We start from the raw sequence: 19,899 nt of genomic DNA on the forward strand, positions 1-19,899 counted from the left end.
TGGAACGTCATGGTATTACTGAGTGACTGAGATATGCGCAGGGTCAGGCCGTGGGTTGGTCATTAACCAGGTTTGTCATTAGCCATCAGAGATTGTGCTGCTATCAATGGGCTGAAGTCCAGTGTCCAGGCCGGCTATCTCCCCAGAAGCCAGGAGTCCGAGAGCCCTATCAGTGGGACCTAATCTCAGCCCAGGATCGGTGCCCACCCTGACCCCTCACATGACCCCTCCATCAGCACGAGGTGAGCGGCAGAGCTTTGGAAAGTGCTCGGTCCTCCCTCACTCAGGTTACATCGCTGCTGATTAGGGGTGTCAATCTCTGATTTAATAATGACCTGATTCCATTAGGAAATGATTCAGTGATTCATTGAACCTCAAGCGATTCAGTTGGATTATTTTGGTGCGATTCAGAATAATACTGATTACGCTACTATCAGTGGAGGACCTATTTACACAGTAATGGAATACAGATCTTTAAAACAAATCAAGCCATTTTAATGCATTCCACACGATCCATTAAGCCTCAAATGATTCAGTTGAATTATTATTATTTTTTTATTTTTTTTAAATACACTGAATGGAGGACCTATTCAATCAGTGATGGAGTACGTCTGATAAAAACACAAACCATTTTTAAGGTCATTTAAAAACATCATGAGACCTCTAGCCAAAATATATGTAATTAATGTTTTAATCAGTTATCAGTGCTGCTGTATCGCCACATTCACATCAACCTATTATATAGCGCTGATGCATTTTAACCATACTGCTCATGTGGCCTATAGGTTGATGTCTGCTCATCAAGGATATCTTATCTCTTACAACCATCTAAACCAGCTGGCAAAGTCATTAAACAGTGCTTAGGGGAAAAATTACCATCACTATTCAGAGAGGATTAACAACACGCAGTTGAACAGTATGTGTTAAAACATGTAATTCATTTTTGCATTAGCAGAATATCAGTCCGACATCTCACTCTCAGCTAATAACCCTGATGCCTCCTCTCTAAAGAACTGGCCCCCTTATCACCACAACCCCACCGTTTTCCCACACAATGCCCTGACCAAGCCCTCTGTTACTGCCTCTCTGTCTGGCCTTAGCAACCTCCCACAAAAAAAATAAATAAATAAAAAACTCTGCACTGGCCTTATCGATGCTGTTGTGTGACCGCTGCCCAAAACCTGCATGGTGGCCTTATCAATAGCGATGAGTCCACATAGCTCTTATCAATACTGCTCCACACTGGCAGTGTCCATACAAACCCTTATCAATAGCCCAGGCGCCTGGCCTGCAACCAATAAAACAACCACTCCATCATTAATGAAACAACTAGCGGTAATGGAAGCCTGGTAGACACTGTGGGGATGTAAGAGGAGAGAAGATTTGAGAACAGAGATGAGAAATTCGAAATGAGAATTTTTTACGCAATATTTGTTACCATTATCCACTCTTACATCTAGGACTCAAAGCGTGAATTACACTTCTCGACTGTAGGGGGAGCAGAGGAGCAAGAAATACCTTTTCTCACATAATGCTGCTTTAATCAAAGCAATAGAAGAACCACTTTTCACTGGATAGTGCACTACCACTACTGGCAAATTTGTAGTGGTGTCCAAAAATGTAGTGTTGAATTTTCAGTCAATTATAACATTCCCATAATGCAAAATACTATATAGTGTCCAAATGATATACACTAAACAGAAATGGAATACCCATAATCCATGGCCATGTTTGAGTTGAAGATTTGCGTGCAGCTTCTTTGAGGAACACTGCTGGTCAGACACGTAACAACGTGTCCGAAATCGTTTACCATCATGAGGAATTCTGTTCCCTATAATAGTGCTCCATATAGTGATCTGGATTTTCACACATGGGGAACAGGGCACAGTTCCAGACACAGCTCATGCTTGTAGTAGAGATGTGGGAGTATGAGGAACCTTGAATAACACTGATGTAAAGGTTCTTTTTCAATTTAAGTCTCCATTGTAGCCCCTTAATTTATTTATTTATTCACGTGTAGCAGTACATAAATAGTCATACTCACTATCCCAGACACACAAACAGACATTCATATTTCAGCAGCTGATTTTTTAAATGTTCTTTCCAGAAGGACACACACCAATTCAGTCCTGGGCAGACATCAAAAACACACACTTAGCATTTTACAAAAAACTGCTGTCTGAATAGAACTCCGATCACGAGTCCATTTGTCAGCACTGCGGAGAGCTTAGAGGAGAAACTGAATCCACCACACACTTCTGTCAGCATGACCACTCAACAACACACCACTGAGAGGAAGGGAGAGTAATTAATTTCCCTCTGTGCAGCACATACACAGCCGTGGTCAAGACATGTTTTTGTTGATGTTCTAAGTGAAAGCAAGTTCACATCCCCTACAGACCACACACACTTCTACACAGTCTTAATGCACTACTACTGTTCATTTGCTGGATTTCAAATACTGGAGGGGGTGGGGGGCATGAAATTTGGCATGTATGGATGGTTTATACACATATTGCTGCAGTCAAGAAAAAGAAAAGAACCTGCTACACTTTCAAGGGAAGTCAATGGAAGTCACTTTAGAGCATTTCTATTCATCATTCATCATGAAATTCTGACACGATGTAAAGACTGCCAGATTCCCATTATGTCAAAATGTGAAAAACGTCAAAATGGAGACTTGTATGGAAATACAAGTTTTTTGCGCAGCAGCAATTGTTAAAACTCTTCCCATTGGTGCTAGATGATGGTATATAAGTAGTAGAACCTTATCTGCTAAGCTGATTGACAAGCTCAGACCAGGAGAACATAAAATGGGCCTCCTCACAAGACCATAATTTGACGATTAGAAGATTCCCCCTAAACATTTCCATTAAAGCTCATCATTGGAGCATACAGAAACACCAGCTGATTGGCGGATTAAAGGCGTGGCTCAGCCAATCAGACGGCCACTGCGTTTCTTTAGCTACATGAGCTGCCCTATCAGGACTAATTGATTTTTAAAAAGACTATTGTTGATATCAAATGAGCAGATCGCAGTGCCGCCATTGATTTTTTGACAAAGTACAACAGGAAATCTTTATCTGAGGCGCACTCCGACCCCGCGCTAATAGGTGGGGTTTAACCTCTGCTGAATGACAAATCCAGCACTTTCCCTACACACACACATACACATGCAGAGCATAAAGAGTGTGTGCGTCTGACTGCCTGCAGGTGTGTGCTTGCACATTAGTCCCTCTTTATATGAATAAATATATTTTAAAACTGCAAAGCGTCTTTAAAACCAGTTTCATTCAAGAATGCAAACAGTGGCCAACAGCCACCCCTACCTCGCTGAGACATACACACACCCACACACACACGCATGCAGCCATCCACTTTAATTCAAGCATACCTAGACTCCCCAGGTCAAACCGTTCAGTTGAAAAAGATACAAATTTCTAGGATATGAATCGCATGCGCACCACTGCATCATTTCCATTTTGCCTTCTATTGCTGGCGAGAGATAAGACACCTGCATTGCCACTCATCAGATGCGCTTCAACAGAACTTTATCATTGACATTTACTACTGTTTACACAACTAATTTCTCTTAACTGTACTTCTGAACTTTTATCTGCCCAGCACAAGGCCTAGAAAAGAGCAGATGCCAAACATGCAGAGCAGCCAATAAGATAAACGCCACACAAGCGCACGTAAATGAGAAGTAGGATTGGGAGATGTCGAGGTAGCTTTAAAGACGTAGGCCTGAGGGAAACAAATAAGAATTCAACCATCTGCATTTTGCAATCTACATTCTGCATTTTCAGTAGAACAAAGTCACTGTGGAGAAGCAGGAAGATGGACAAACCCTCCATCTGTCACTCAGCATGGAATAAAACCACTGAGACAAAAGCTCAAAATAAAACTAAGCTAATCACCAAATTCAGTTTGACAGCTACTGTGGTGGGAATAATAAAAGATTCCCTGCTCCTAGTGAAGTGTTCATTAACCTTTACCAACAGGGGGCGATATGAGTCAGATGCCAGACGGGTCAAGCTCATCACAGAGGGTCGACGAAATTATGGTAACAAGAGGCCATTTAAGGCCTTCCCCTTTAATTTGGAGCGGCTTCAGCTTTTTGGGATGCTGCTACATGTTCTGAGCTTCTGCTGGGAAGCTGAACCATTTGTTAAAACCATTATCACACTGGACAGCTCAGAGCAGGCAATGTGGGCTGAAGGCTACCATTGGCTTTCACAGTCAAACCGTATAATGTTCTCTGGCGGCTCTTAAAAGTGCCTAAGAATTTGCATTTATTTAAGTTAAATATGAGTAATTTTTTAAGACTACCTTGTGGGCCAATTTACCACCCTGTTAATTTGCCCCAGAATGAAACTAGAAAAAATAAGACTGACCCTGACTCGGTCCCTTCTGAATAGCTCCAGTTTGGCAGTCAGCTGAGGTAGTGCAGACGTTGGAGAAAAGAGATGGTAAAAGGCTAGTTTTAGCTTTTAGCCTAGCACAAATTCCAGTTTGCCCTCCCCAGCTTTTGCTTTGTCGCATGCAGAGGTGGAGCTCCCCTTCGGCAAACACTTGGCACAGGAAAAGCCGAGGTCTGGTCCGGTCACAGTCTGCTGCGACTGTCTGCAATGCATCTCTGATCCGCTTACACTTAACAAGTCTCCAATCCTTCCACACCAACTGAGGCCTACCATTTTTTTTTAACAGTTATTTAATACATGGTTAACTGAGTATGCAAATTTTGCTACCAGCACAGACATAGCTCATAGAAGAAACACATGTTGCAATGCATTTTAAAACATTTGTCCCATTAATAATTTTTTTTTTTAAACCTGTACTTATTAATGTAAAAAATAAAATATCATTATACTTGATATACAGTATTAATTCATTCACTAGTAATCAGTTTTGCAGTGTCAACGCGTTGTTCGACAAAAGTAAAAAAAAAAAAAGAAACATAATATAGAATACAACTTAAACCTTAAAAGTAAAGAAAACTGCTGCATTTTGAAAATAATAACAGTTTTTTTTATATTTGTACCACACAAATTATTTTGATAAATAAAACTAAAAAATATATGTTATATACTAATATTATAGATTAATTATATCAAATAATTTGTTAGAAAAATGCACACCTTCACTACAAAAAATAATAACATTTAGAAAAATATTACATGTGTAACTATATGTAACAGAGTTACTTAAGAAGTAATGCCATTCCACATGCATTTTATAGAATTAAAAATAAATAAATCTGCTACATTTTCAAAACATTTTATTTATTTTATTTTTTTATATATTTTTTTTTAGTAAATATTTAGTAAATATATGTGCTTTTAACAGGCCGTTGGAAAAGACAACTGTACTGAGCAGGACCTGAACATGAAGCTGTCTGTATGTTGCGAAATGCAATCACATTATTAATGAATAGCTGTTTTATGCTATCCTCTTAAACTCCACCCTGCCATTAGCAGGTCCAGGCCTTACATTCCTCACTCTGGTAGCGTAGGAATAGCTCAGCCAGTTTGCTCTGTTTATATAATTACTGAATAACTTCAGATATGATAAAAGTCGCAAAGGTTAAGAGGCTACTTTGCGTGTATTTCTCTTTATTCACTCAGTCATTTAATATAAAAAGTGAAAATCAAACACTGCTTAGACAAATATTTGACAGGTGCTGTAGGCACACTGTAGGCTGGAGAAAGAGCCGGTTATTATACACATACTGCAGGCACGATCGTTTGGCAGAGCTCAGCTCACATAGTGTTTTTTCCTCGGGCCATGTGTTTAACAAATCTGCACAAGCATCTGCTTGAAGAGATATCTCTCCTGAAGCATGTACAGTCGGTCATACCGGATATAAGGTGTGTAATGGTCTAATTGTGTAGGTGTAACTATGTTTGTGAGTTAGGGTTAGGGTGTGGGTGCAAGACGTAATTCCAGTGGTGCCAGTGTGCATGTGTGTGCACTAATGTCTCTCTGTATAGCTGTCTCTCTCTCTCTCTCTCTCACACACACACACACACACACACACACACACACACACACACACACACACACACACACACACACACACACACACACACACACACACACACACACACACACACACACACCATCGTTACCCTTTCATAAATTGAAAGTGGAGACCTTCCAGAAACTCCTCCTGATAATCACACATAAATTAATTAGAAAATGTTTCTTGACATTCTCGCTGCATAGACAGGGTAAAAAGACTCCGGCAAAGCCACAAAATTAATTGTACGGTATGTGACTTCGATAATTAATTCAATAATTATTTCATGTCTACTTTAGCAACTCCTTCTGGCTTTAAAAAAAGGACATTTTAATGATAGGAGCAAATGAATTTACATTTTGCAGGCAAAAAAAAGGAGGAAATGTCATTCCGGAGTTATAGTCACACAGATACAATTATAAGGTTTTAAAAAATGACAAATATACGATTATGACCAATAAATATTAACAGTGATAATCAAAAAGGTCTGCTTTTTTAATGTTGCAACATTATTTTTGCTTCTATACAAGTCAGCTGTCAGCAAATTACACATGTACATTACATCTTATACATGCGTACTGAAGTTGAGGAGAATCTACGACTCATAAGGTGCATCTGATTTGTAGATGCTGTAATAACAATAATAATACTACTACTAATAATAATAATAATAGGCATTCACAATACAATTCACTGAGGTGTTGAAATACTGTGATCTATTTCAATTTAAGTGGTGGTTCAGGAACATCAGTCAACACCTCAGCAGTTACATACCCCACCTCATATAACACACACACACACACACACACACACACACACACACACACACACACACACACACACACACACACACACACACACACACACACACACACACACACACACACACACACACACACACACACACGTTCTGTGCATGTTTGAGGACAACAAACCCTTAGAAAAAAACAGCCCAGAAGCTGAAACGTTTGCTCCTCATTTCCTCTGCACTCTGAGCCCTTTCTTCTGCCACCAATGAACCGGTCTACCAGCCTCTCTCTCAGCATATCAAACCCCTCTTAGCTTCTGGTGTGTTTGCTCTTTTGCTTAAACAGCTAATCAACCTAACTCCCTGCTGGTGCAGCATCTTCGTCTTCACATATCCCAGGTTGGAAAGTTGGGGTCAGATTGCAGGGTAAGCCATGCCAACGGTCAGTGTCCTAGAGGTACTCACAATACTGAAGCATGCTCAGAAGAGCATTGTATTTATAATATGGTCATATTGCCCACCCACAACCTTTCACTACTAGTTACTTTGGTTTGCCAGCCACTTCTTAAGACTGGTGTGTCTGTTGCACACAAATAAACACACACACACACACACACACACACACACACACACACACACACACACACACACACACACACACACACACACACTGGGAAGCTGGTGGAGGGGAGATAGAAGGCTGGAGGGAGGAAAGACAAACCGAAACATGGAGCAGGAAGGGACAGGAAGTGGCAGGAAAGCTCCAGGCATCTGATAGGGCCGCAATCGAAGTGGCAGTGTCCCGCCTGCTGCCACCAGCGTCTAGGCCACATGGTGCAGCCGGGCCGATAGCGGGGTGGGACAGCAGTGAGAAACGCCGCTCTAGATTACACCCCCACACCCCTCAATCATCAGCACGGCACGAGAGTGACACAGAGAGAGAGAGCGCGGAGGGATAAGAGCAGGGTATCTCTTACATTAAACACATAACTTTCCAACACAGTCAATCATTGTGTGGACTGTGGATAACCTATACACTGTATATGAACACTCATACACACACGCACCCAAATCGACTCGCAGCGATATCGCCAAACACTCGCTGGGTTTCCTGTGACATATATTAAATTGTCGTTACACTTCACTTTCAACCACCCTCATCCCACAGCCAACCGCACTACGCTACAGTGCAGGTGTGTGAGGAGCATGAGCCAAATTCACTTTATCCGAACTTTACTGTAATTACAAACAGGAAAACGTGCTTGAGATTATGATCATTCACAAACCAATCACAAAAATGATTTGCAAAGAGCTGAAGAATAATATTAATATTTTAGCACAGCACCCAAAACTCTACTGATATTTATTCAAATTAAATGTTTTAAAAGTGGTCAAAAAGAAACACTGAAATTTAATCCAATCGTTAATATTTACTGGAGTGTAACTGGAGTGTAGATATGCATGAAAGTATTTATCTATAGATATACATAAAAAATATTAATCGATGATAGAAGTCTAAAGTAAAAAAAAATATCAGCAGATATATACATGAATGTATAGATCAACAGATATATCAAGAAAAATAAACAGTACATATATTCATGAATTCATATATCAATATATATTAAGATGATAAGATATTTATTGAAGTATGTGTCAAAAACTATATAGATGAAAAATACTGATATATATAATATATATTTTAGTGTTTGTTAGCTATATTATATATATATATATATATATATATATATATATATATATATATATATATATATATATATATAATCAATATTACATATCAGAAGATCTATTTATGAAAGTGTACATCAATAGATATATACATATGAATAGTACAGAAAATACTAGTAGATATTTACTTGAAAGTATTGACCAGTAGATCAATGAAAAACATCAGCAGACATTTTGATGAAAGTTTAGATCAATTGATATCTCAAAAAAATGCATAAATATATTGATAAAAAATATCAGTAGACATATTTTTGAAAGTGTATATCAATAAATGTATACATGTGATAAATATCAGGAAATACATACATTTATTTAAGTATATATCAACAGCTATATATGTGGAAAATACCAGTAGATATATACCAAAAGTATAGCTCAATATGCACAGTAATAAAAAATATCTGTAGATATACTTATCAAAAATTTGTAAATATTTTCACTGAAGTATATATCAATAGTGATATATGTGCAAAATATCAATAGATCTGTCAAAGAAAACATATGTAAATACATTCATTATATAGATAGAAAAAATTGCAAAATACCAGAAGATATATACTTGTGGACTTCTAGATATACTTATAAAGATCATTAGATATATACACATGAAAAAGGAACATCAGATTGATACATACAAAATATCAGATATTGGGCCCCAAATTCCCAGATTAGTGCACCTCTTTTCTAATTAATAAATCATCACTACTATAATCAGCATACTTGGGCTTGGGTTGAATATGCACATCAGCTGTGGTAAAGATACAAAGGAAAACTCCAGGTACCATAGTCTCATTTCTTACAATACAGTGGGAAAGTTGGCCAGCAGTTCGATGTTACTCACTAAACCTGAGGAGATTTAAGGCTGAATGAATATGAATAGCAGAGCTTCCATTAACTCAGCCTTACAGAAATAATACAGACAACGGTGCGAAAAATTCCAGTGAATGCCTGATGTGTCCAGAGCAGTTAGAGTACAATTAATTGCTTACTGTAACTGTTGATGCAAATGCATCTCAGAATCAAGTCCAATGCCAACATGCCACCACTATCACGCATGGAATGAATGCAGTAGCATCCACCCTGACTTGATTGATCTAGCTGCTACTGTACTGCACTGCACTGCACTGCACTCAGACAGTGAGAGAGAGAGAGAAATTGTGCTGTATACTGAGCCAGGCCTTGTGGGGTGAGAGACTGGTTTTGGGGTAACAGTATGTCACATGGTGTGTGTGTGTGTGTGTGTGTGTGTGTGTGTGTGTGTGTGTGTGTGTGTGTGTATGTGTGTGTATGTGTGTGTGTGTGTGCATGCGCGTGAGCAGGGCAAGAGGAGCCGGGCGAGAGAGGGACAGGAGTTAACGGTCTGACGCTGAGCCGGCTCTGTTCAAGCCCAGATAACAGCTCCGTCTGAGCCCCTAATACACCGCCGCACAACCACAGCCACATCTCAGGAAGAAATAAAGACAGATTGCAGAAAAGCAGATGATAAACGCAACAACTAACTGAAAACCATCAACTTCCCACAGGGCTGCCATGGAACATTAGTGCTGTCATTTTAAAAACATGTTTCTGCTGCCAAGACACATTCCCTCCCACGCACCCATTAAACAGAGTGAGAGAGGAACAAAAAAAAAAAAAAAAAGAGGGGGAAAAAAGCACTGTTAACTTGACTGCACTTTTTTTTTCCTTTTTCCCACCTACCTCAACTGATCTACCACACTTGCCTTTCACAAAAGACGGAAATCGGGCTACCTCCACCATTATCTTTCTCTCTCGCTCTTGCTCGCTCGCGCTCTCTCTCTGGACTAAAGTGACAAATATGGAAGGAAAATGGATGATGACTGCATTTAACAATATCCAGAATATTTAACCCCTTAAAACAGTCAGAGACCACATTTGCATAAAAAACAAACGAAAGAAAAACGTCCCTCAGGCAAGCAGCACAAGCTTAATCGTATATACAGTACTGTACAAACGTCTTTTGCCACCTGTATAAACACCATTTATTTGAACATAAATCCAGTAAAAAGGAATAAGAATTTCACATTTTGAAAGAGGCAGTTAAGATCTTCTGAGCTAGTCTGAAGAACAAAGCTTGCTCCCACATTTCTCCTGGACGCCCCCAACCAGAGCGGGCATTTGTTCAATTCCAGCTCAATCACCAGCTCACCTGAGTTAACGTTATGCAGTGTTTGTTAGCCACAATACTCATATGTCCAAAGGTTTGTGGACACCCCATCTAATGAATGCATTTAACTGCTTTAAGGACTCTCTAGAGCAAATGAACAGGAACCTATTGGCACTATGCCTAAGGCCAGGCGTAGGCTAGAGGGGTATAAAGCCCCCCTGCATTGAGCTGTGGAGCAGTGGATTCCAGTGTTCTCTGGAATGATGGTTAGTGCTCCATCCAATATTTCTTGGATGAGTTAGGGAGATGGGGAACAGTTTGGGTGGATAAACTCGTTTTTTGTAAGAAAAAGCTGAATGAGGTGTCCCAATACTTTGTCCATATCATGTAGTTACTGGATAATAGTGATGCAGGTAATAATGGGCTACCATAAGGAGAGCTTTGGAGATTTTTAAGTTTTAATGAACATAGTGACATAAAACTACAGTTTTCTGCATGAATGCTGTTTGTGTTTCACTGAGAAAATAAACACAGAGATAAGCAGCTCCTTCATTCTAAAAGGTGTCTAAAACCTTTGCACAGTACTGTATGTGACTCCATAGCCCATCTACCCGCCTCTGCCTCAAGCCCTGGCCTGGAGGGAGAACTGACACGATAATTAGGCCCTTAAATCATAGGGGTTTCGATGTGGGCCTACACTTCAGTTCCTTACTCTTACTTCTTCCATTAGTTTTTCACAGCAGTAACGAAATGATTCATAAAGGTTACTGAATAATAACTGACGGATGTGCCTCAGGTTCAAGGGGTTTAGAGAACGTGAATATGCATTTATCAGATTATCCTTAAAGATAATCATATACAGTACCTTCACTGGAAATCTGTCCCCATTTGTCTCTCGCTGTCGAGCAAAAACGTGTCCTACATATCACCACACTCCGACCACAAATCTACATCTAAATGAATCAAGGAAGCTTGTTTTTCTTTCCATATGCAAATCCTTCACTAAAAACTGTTGCCCTCAACCTGACTTTGGACAAATGTTTCAATGGGTGAAAGTGATAGCAATCTCACAACATTTGAATAACGCATCCGCAAGCAGGTGAGCAGGTGTCCTCCCATTATAATAACGTTTGTCACAAATCTTTGTCACACGTCTTCTGAAATGATCACATTTGGGGACGAATATAATAGAATAATAAAAAGAAAAAAAAACTTGAGAGTAATTATATCTGCTTCACGAAAAAAAAGGGCCTATTCATAAAGGAACAATAGCGCCGCCGAACGCTGCAACTACAGAGACAGCTGAACTAAACACTGCAAATACGAGGAAAAAGATCTTTTCCACTAGTGTCCTTGAGCTGAGAAGGTTGGGGAGATGGAAATAACCTGAGGTAGGAAGCCTTTGAATTGACTTTGAAATGTGGAGCAGAATTGGACATTGTATCCACAAGCACACACACATACACACACACACACACTGCGCGGAGATCAGAGACTCAACGATTCTACAGAGAAACAATAGAGACAGCAGAAGACTGAATGACACTCCGGCGCATTCGGCTTCTTCACTCGAGTGTTGTAGACTGTGTCAGATAAAGGCTACACACTGCTCTCCCTATTGTCTCCCCTGAGAACAATACAAATATGTTCATTAAACACTTACTGGGGTGCAATTACTACCCAGGAGGTAAATGAAAAGGAAAATGATTAACAAATCACTTGATTGCACAGATATTTTGGAAGTTTTCCGTGTTGATTCATTTGCATTAAAAGCAAATCACAAGCATGAGTCACCATACTAGAACTTCCAACTTCGATTCAATACTCGGAAAAGTACAGTTGTTCGACTTACTACGCTTTAAGCAAGGGTGTGGGGCAGTCTTATATATATATATATATATATATATATATATATATATATATATATATATATATATATATATATATATATATATATATATAAAACGACTGACTGCAACAAATGCATTTGAGACCGCCAATAAGCAGATAAGCTTAACTTCTTAGCTTTCCTAAGAAAAGAAGGTTCAGTGCTTCCACTGCATAAATTATTATTGCTGCCGCTGCTTCAGAATTTTAGAAAATGTCATGAAATTGTGATTGCAAAACTCTGCAACCCAATCTTCCCATCTTTACGCCCCCGACAAGAGACTGAGAGAGAGAAATAAGAAGTGCAGGAAGAGGACAGGTAGGTGAAATTCCTGCTGTGTTTCGGCAAAAAATGTGAAACCACTGTTTATAACAGAGGCACGCCCACCAACTCCAGCTCCGCAAGTCAACGCACACAGGCGCTTCAAGACTTTTACCCCAGGATTTTGGATTTCTACTTTCTGGACCTAAATTTTCCATGTCTATTGAGTACTGTTCAATTCCTCAGCGTGCCATGACACACCACGCAGCACTTTGACAGTGCTACATTAAATTTAAGCCGTATCAAGACCACAGAAGCCACGTCACTTGGAAAGGCAGCTAGTAGAGATGGAAAAAATCGACCAGCTATGCATTAAGGCATTGCAGCTACCCGAGACCTATATTTAATCCTACCCGAGCCTCGTGCAGAGCTGCTGTAATCCTTACCTTGCAAATCTGATCTCATCACCTAACTATAGACGTACTGTCCGATTGCATATTTTGACCGAAATTTCTATAATTTTATAATAATAATCCAATCCAATCAGATTCGCGAGTTAAGAATTACAGCAGCTCATGTTCTACTGCTAGAGCTCGTCTCCATCAGTCTGCCATTTTATTTTTCTTACCATATCTGACTAATACTCATATTTGTAAAATGTGTAAAACGAACACACCCTGTGGAAGCAGCAGAGCAAAGACTTTTAACACCAATAACGGCATCACTCAGACCAGTACAGTGAGTAGCAGAACACTGCAGAGCTAGCAAACACCACTAACCACACAAAACCAAAGTGTAGACCACTTTTGGTCACAGCCAAAAGTCCAGCAGCAGCAGTCAGGAAGCTAACAGAATCGCGTCCGAACGGGACAGAGTTTTTAAGGCTTGATCAGCAACCCTTTTCGGTTGCGTTTCCACTTTGAGCTCCACAGTACAGTTCTGTATGGGAATTCACAGGCTCACTAGTCAGCTGTGTTCCAGTAACGCCCAGAAAGGTTTACGTGGCATCCAGCGGTATCAGCGATCGGCCGATCCTCTTGAAAGACTGGAAGATGATCTGCGAGCATCACTATCGGCCCCAAAAATTACTGACTGGTTCATCTCTAGCAGCCAGTCCTTTGGTACATTAACAAATGCTAGAGCCAAGTCTAAACAAGATGTTCCTCTGAAGCATTTGGGAAAAACTGATTACTGATATGTGAATATTTTGGCTACTACTATGAGAAGAAAAAAAAATGACTCAGATTAGGTAAAAATGCACACCTGTCTGCTCTGCCCAGAAGCGCCCAGAAGCGTTTATGTGGTCCAGCTGCAGACAACTGGCCGGTTCATCTACCTGCTGCTTTCCCACCAACATATATTTGCAGGTTTTCCACTGCGAAAAAATTACACTGACAATAAAAAGCCTCTATATGGCAGCAGCTGACAAGTGTGCTCAGCTTCAAATTCGGTTTCCGGATTTCCATTTGCCAGACGACGCCCTCTTTCCCCTCTCTTTTTCTCTCTCTCTCTTTTTTCCCTCCTTTTCTAGCCCTGTCTCCCCCCTCCTCCCCTCACTCTCTCTCTGCACTGTGCTGATATGTTTTTAATTTGCCGCAGCTCAGGACTCTTCAGGAGGCCTATGCAGATTTGCCGGCGTCTCTGCTGACAGTGGCAAACCTGGCCCGCACCTCGCCACCTATCAGCCCGCCTCCAGCTCACTCATCAATGCCAGCGCCTGCTCCCCCAAATAAATTATCAGCATTTAAATGCCATTGATAATATGCATATACTGCTTCCCTCGATCCTCTATAATTAAATATGATAAAACCCCAGCGCACCCGGTAAATAAGAATAATCATTATTATCGCTGCCATTATGATGTTTTATTGCGGTAATTTGAATAACCTGGATAAAGAAGTTTGTGTGTGTGTGTGTGTGGGTGTGTGTGTGTGTGTGTGTATGTTTGGTGGGGGTGGAGGGTAGTGGTGGCTTGCTAGCCTTGCAGGAATGTTGTATGCTCGGCTAGTTTAGTTCAGGGCCTAATTCCACCCAGTGCCACACACCCAGGGAGAGAGAGTGGAGGGAGGGAAGGAAGGAGGGAGGGGGAGAGGGAGAGAGAGAGAGAAGCAAGAGCAGGAGGCTAGAGCGACAGTCAGGCAGCTAGAAGGGATTACTGTGATGGCTATTTGCATATCAAGAATTTTAAGCACAGAGGAAAATATCAAACCCTCCAGCCAGCAAGGTCATTCTGAAGATAATTTTTTTTCTTCATAATTTATTTTGCATATCATGCAGCAGGACACGTTATAGATTAAAAAGCTGCGCCGCCATATCAACCCATTCCTGACACTTGAGCCTAGCCACCGCCTATCATTCCATTTAATACAACCCCACCCTAACAAGAAACATTTCTGCAAAGATACAGCAGCCAGTTAACCAAACACACAAGCAATCAACAGCGCCGCTGATTAAGAGCGCTACCAATTAAGGGCTGTGGACTTCTCTGAACGGAGCGAGAGCGAGATCCCCCTGCAGATAAAGCCAGGAAAGCAAAGTGTTTGGTCACAGTCACAGTTCCGCCATTTTAAGTCATTTAATATAATGTATAATATTTTTTACAGAAATATTATTTAATAGTATTAATATCTGTTACGTTTAGGCATTCCATCCCTATATTACACAGACATGTTATATCTGATAATAATCCCAGCAGCATGGATTTAATAAATAACTTATATACAATATATACACTATATGGACAAAAGTATTGAGACACCTGCTGATTTATCTATTCTTTCATTCTTCCAATATCAATTCCAATATATTGCTATTTCTGCAATACCTGCCTCGACTGTCCAGGGAAGAAAGCTTTTTACTACATTTTGGAGCATTGCTGTGAGGATTTGACTGCGCTCAACAACAAGAGAATTAGGGATGCCAGGGTGTTGGACGATCACCGCCCCCAGCTCCTCCTAAAAGTATTAGATGGAACACAATTTCATCATTTCAGAGAACACCGTTACCACTGCTCCACAGCTCAGCGCTGGGAGGCGTTTTACCTCTCTAGCCCACGCCTTGCACTAGGAGGCATGGTGCCAGTAGGTTCATGTTTATCTGCCTCATAGACTCCTATTCTATTGGTAACACTTCTCTACACTGACTAGACAAGCTCTTTTTGCAACTTAAAGTAGAGCAATGAATTAATCAGAAGGGCTGTCCACAAACAATTTCATCATTTTAAGTACTCAACAGGAATCGTAAGGATCGTGTTGCACCTTCGAGGGTCCACTTCGTAAAAAATACAGTGCCATTCAGTAATATGCAGCTGGACACCTCTGGTCAGATTACATCTTTACCTGGAGATTACCTGCAGATTACCTGCAAGCGGTTGCACTCTAATTCTACTTCTAAATCTAATTGCGAATATACAAAAGATAGATGCTGTTTTTTGGAGGAACTCTTGACTCTTGTTCTTGCGCTTCAGTTTCAAACAAGCATTGACGAAGCATTGGCCAAGTGCCGAAGCTTTGAGGTAATTATCATCACTACAGGGAAACAAACCATCTGTATTTTGAGAAGCAAACCAACCATCTGAGTGTAGTGGTTCTGATCAACCCCCTTATCTTCTACAAAGGCATAACTGTCATGATTATCAGCTTTGAAGAATGAAGAGCCAAATCAAGGACACACACCTGCCTCACAGCCCAGACAGATGACTTTACACCCAGAGAGAGGGTGTGGGGTAAAGGAAGATGGTCATGCAGGGTTTAAAGTGGGAGGAGAGCAACAGGACGCACGGAAAGAGAGACCAAGCAGATAGCCCTGCAAATGAGGCAAAACACAACAACAAGAAAAGAGAGAAGTGAAGGAGGGAATGACAGGAAACAGTGAAACAATGTAAGGCTATGGTGGAGGGCCGCACTGGCACGGACCCTTCACTCAAACTGCTTGGCCTCGGAGGTCAGCTGTGGTAAGCTAAACTGCGGTCCAGCAGGAACTGACCTCATCAGATAGGACCAGATCTTTCCTGTACGTTGCTCCGAGACAGAACACCTCGAGATGACCGTAAGAACGGTCAAGCTAACTTGAGCCGATAGCGGGCTTCTTCACGCACCCGAACCTTCCTCTCCCAAAGGGTGGTGGGAAAGAGCTGATAGAGAGCTAAACCAGTGTATGAACAAGCGCTAGTCCACCACCTGACATTCAGTAAAACAGAAAAAAAACAGGAAGGAGTGGAGTGTACTCTTGCATTGGGGGTGTGTGTGTGTGTGTGTGTGTGTGTGTGTGCGCGTGTTAGTGGTGATGGAGAGACTGGTGTTGGGGGGTGGGAGGGGGCTGGAAAAGGGGGGGGGGGTCGTGACGATAAGAGAAAAATTCAGACCGGTCAAAGTTTCCCTTTTGCCAATCGTGCTCCTGATAAAGGCAGCGTCTGCTCCAGTAGTGATAGAAGGGCTATCTCTCTTCTGCTCCCCCTCATTCTCTCTCTCTCTCTCTCTCTCTCCCTCCCTCTCTCGGCAGTTAGTTCGAGAGGAGGGAGGGGGGAAAAAGTCTATCACACTCCCATCACCAGCACTGCCATCAAGCAGCAACCACACAGCAATTAATATCGTTCCAATTACTGTTAAAAGGACAGGCTGGGACACCATGATAATAAACACATCCTCAACGTGAAGAATTAAAGCACACACACAGAGACACAAAACACACACACACACACACACACACACACACACACACACACACACACACACACACACACACATTCTCAGTGTTTGTTGCAGAACTGGCCATAATTACTGCACAGTCTTATTGATTATTATGTAAAAGCTGATCACAAATGAAATCCTTAACTAATACAATATGCATATCATTACTGTAACACAAAATTCTTACATCTCCAAAATGGCAATTTTACAGGAGAAGGAAAAACAAATCTTAACTTTCAATGGACGTTTTTATTCTAGGTCATTCTGGAGAATTTCTATTGGTCCATTCATCACAATATTCTGACACAGAACAACTGCTAGATTCAAATGTTACAAAAAAAAAATGGAGATGCAAAATCTTTGTGTGACATTAATGACATGCATCATTTATGTTCATTATTGACATAATATGTCAAAAAATATGACATAATAATTATTGGCATAATGTAAAATAAATCCAGAAAAATACTTGTCACCTAAACACACACTGTAATGTCATTTCCATTCATTTATTAAATCAACTGATATTTCATATGCAGTCTGACTGTTTAAAGGTTTTGTTTTTTCTAAAACTTGTTTCAGATTTGCATACAAAATAACATGACCGAGGCTTTGGGCCTCCAATGGTTTTTTTTTGTGGTTCATTTTTAACCCTTTAAACAGCCTACGGACAGCCGAAGGGCCAAAAGTGTTATTACAAACTTCTATTACCAAAAAATAGACCCACCAACATGTACAGAAGTCCCTGTAGTTACTGAATAATACACATTCGTGTGTAATAAGACTTATGAAGACGCCATGTAGCAGTACAAAAGCCACCCTTCTAAAGTCTTACCCAAGTGAGTATCTGGGCTGTCATTTCTAATATTTTTATTTAATTGGACATCTAATTGTTAGGCAACACAACAACAATCCACCTCACATTCTTTCTTATACTTACTGTCAATAAAATCGAAACCTTAAGGCCACCAGGTTGCGGTGTTGAACCTCATCACAGTTCTTTTACAGCGTAGAAGTTCATGTTCTGAACAAACCCATGAGTGGTATGTCATAAAAGTCCACTTTGTTCAAACCATTAAAAAACGCACACCCATCCTCAAACACACTGAAAAAAAGAAGTGATTACTTTATGACTCTCCACCACCTGACTGCAGCAGCTTTTGTAAGGAGTCTGTACAACGCTGTACAGTGTCATTCATCATTCCACAGGCCATAAAACAGAGACAGGGCGTCACTGACCTGGCCCGTTCCAGTCTGTCTTCACCTCCTCGTCCACTTCCATCTGATCTTCCTCCTCACTGCTGCGTTGCCGCCCCTTCTCATCTTCCTCACCGGTGTCTGGGCTACCTGGAGACTCGTGTGTTGTGGGTTCTGTTACAAATGAGAGGTGTAAAGGAAGAGTTCAGTGAAAAGAGCTGAATAGCCACCGAACAGCATGATTCAAACAACATGATGATAATGGTGGCTACTGATTTCCATCAACTTTCATGCTCACATAACTTACCAATAATGCAAGAACCAGTCTCTGAATGATACAATAATGCGCCTTTATTGCCATTATACTTGTACACTTGTACAGCTTGAAGAAATTCTTCTCTTCGTATATCCCAGCTTAGAAAGTCAGCTGAAGGGTCACAGCGCAGAGTCAGCCATGCTACAGCACCCGTGAAGCAGAGAGATTAAAGGCCTTACCCAAGGGCCTAACAGTGGCAGCTTAGGGGACCTGGGTATCAAACCTACAACCACCCAGCACTCTAACCAGTGATCCACTACTGCCACCACTGAGCTACATGTCTTACGTTTAACCCATTCATGTCAAACACCTAAATTTACAGTTTTATTTATTAATTATTATTATTATTATTAGTTTTGAATTAATGTTTCCAATAAAATAAACCTCTATGGACTGCAGACTATAATAAGCAATTCTAATCCATTGCAGCTTCACAGATTTTAAATAATTTGTCAGAAAGTGATCATTTCAAAAACGTAGAAGTTTCCAGACACTTAGGTAATTCTAAAATGACTGAATAAATATTGTGAATCGGCAAAAAAAATACTGTGGTTCAGCAGTCTAATGCGCTGCCACTACGGCTAGGGGGTCCAAAAGAGCACAGCTAGCCATGCTCTCCAGGTGGATAGATGGGACTCTCTCCCCTCAGCACTCTTAAGCCATATTGGTTGGCATAGGCATCTGTTAGCCGCTGCGCTGAAGCTGGGGACCTGACTCTTTCCACCAAGCATGTTGGCTGCCCGGCAATCCCACATCGGTGAGAGTTCTAAAAGAGGCGGTGGCTGGTTGCATGTATGGGGGGGGGGGCATCTTAAGTCTTTACCCTTTTAGTGTTAGGAGCACTGCTAGTGCAAGGCTTTGATGGCAGCTTTCAGACTTTAATTCACAGCCAAATCTGGATATTA

General features: G+C 40.8%; 1 protein-coding gene across 1 annotated transcript in view; it reads right to left on the bottom strand.

The window, feature by feature from the left end:
• Positions 1 to 19,899, bottom strand: part of zfpm1 (zinc finger protein, FOG family member 1) — a 91,067-nt gene that overhangs the window by 23,124 nt on the left and 48,044 nt on the right. The window contains exon 3 of the mRNA XM_072695707.1: positions 18,721 to 18,852. Coding sequence (XP_072551808.1) covers positions 18,721 to 18,852 — 132 coding nt within the window. The remainder of the gene's footprint in view (positions 1 to 18,720; positions 18,853 to 19,899) is intronic.

This window comes from Salminus brasiliensis, chromosome 13 (assembly GCF_030463535.1).
Source record: "Salminus brasiliensis chromosome 13, fSalBra1.hap2, whole genome shotgun sequence".
NCBI classification, from domain to species: Eukaryota; Metazoa; Chordata; class Actinopteri; order Characiformes; family Bryconidae; genus Salminus; species Salminus brasiliensis.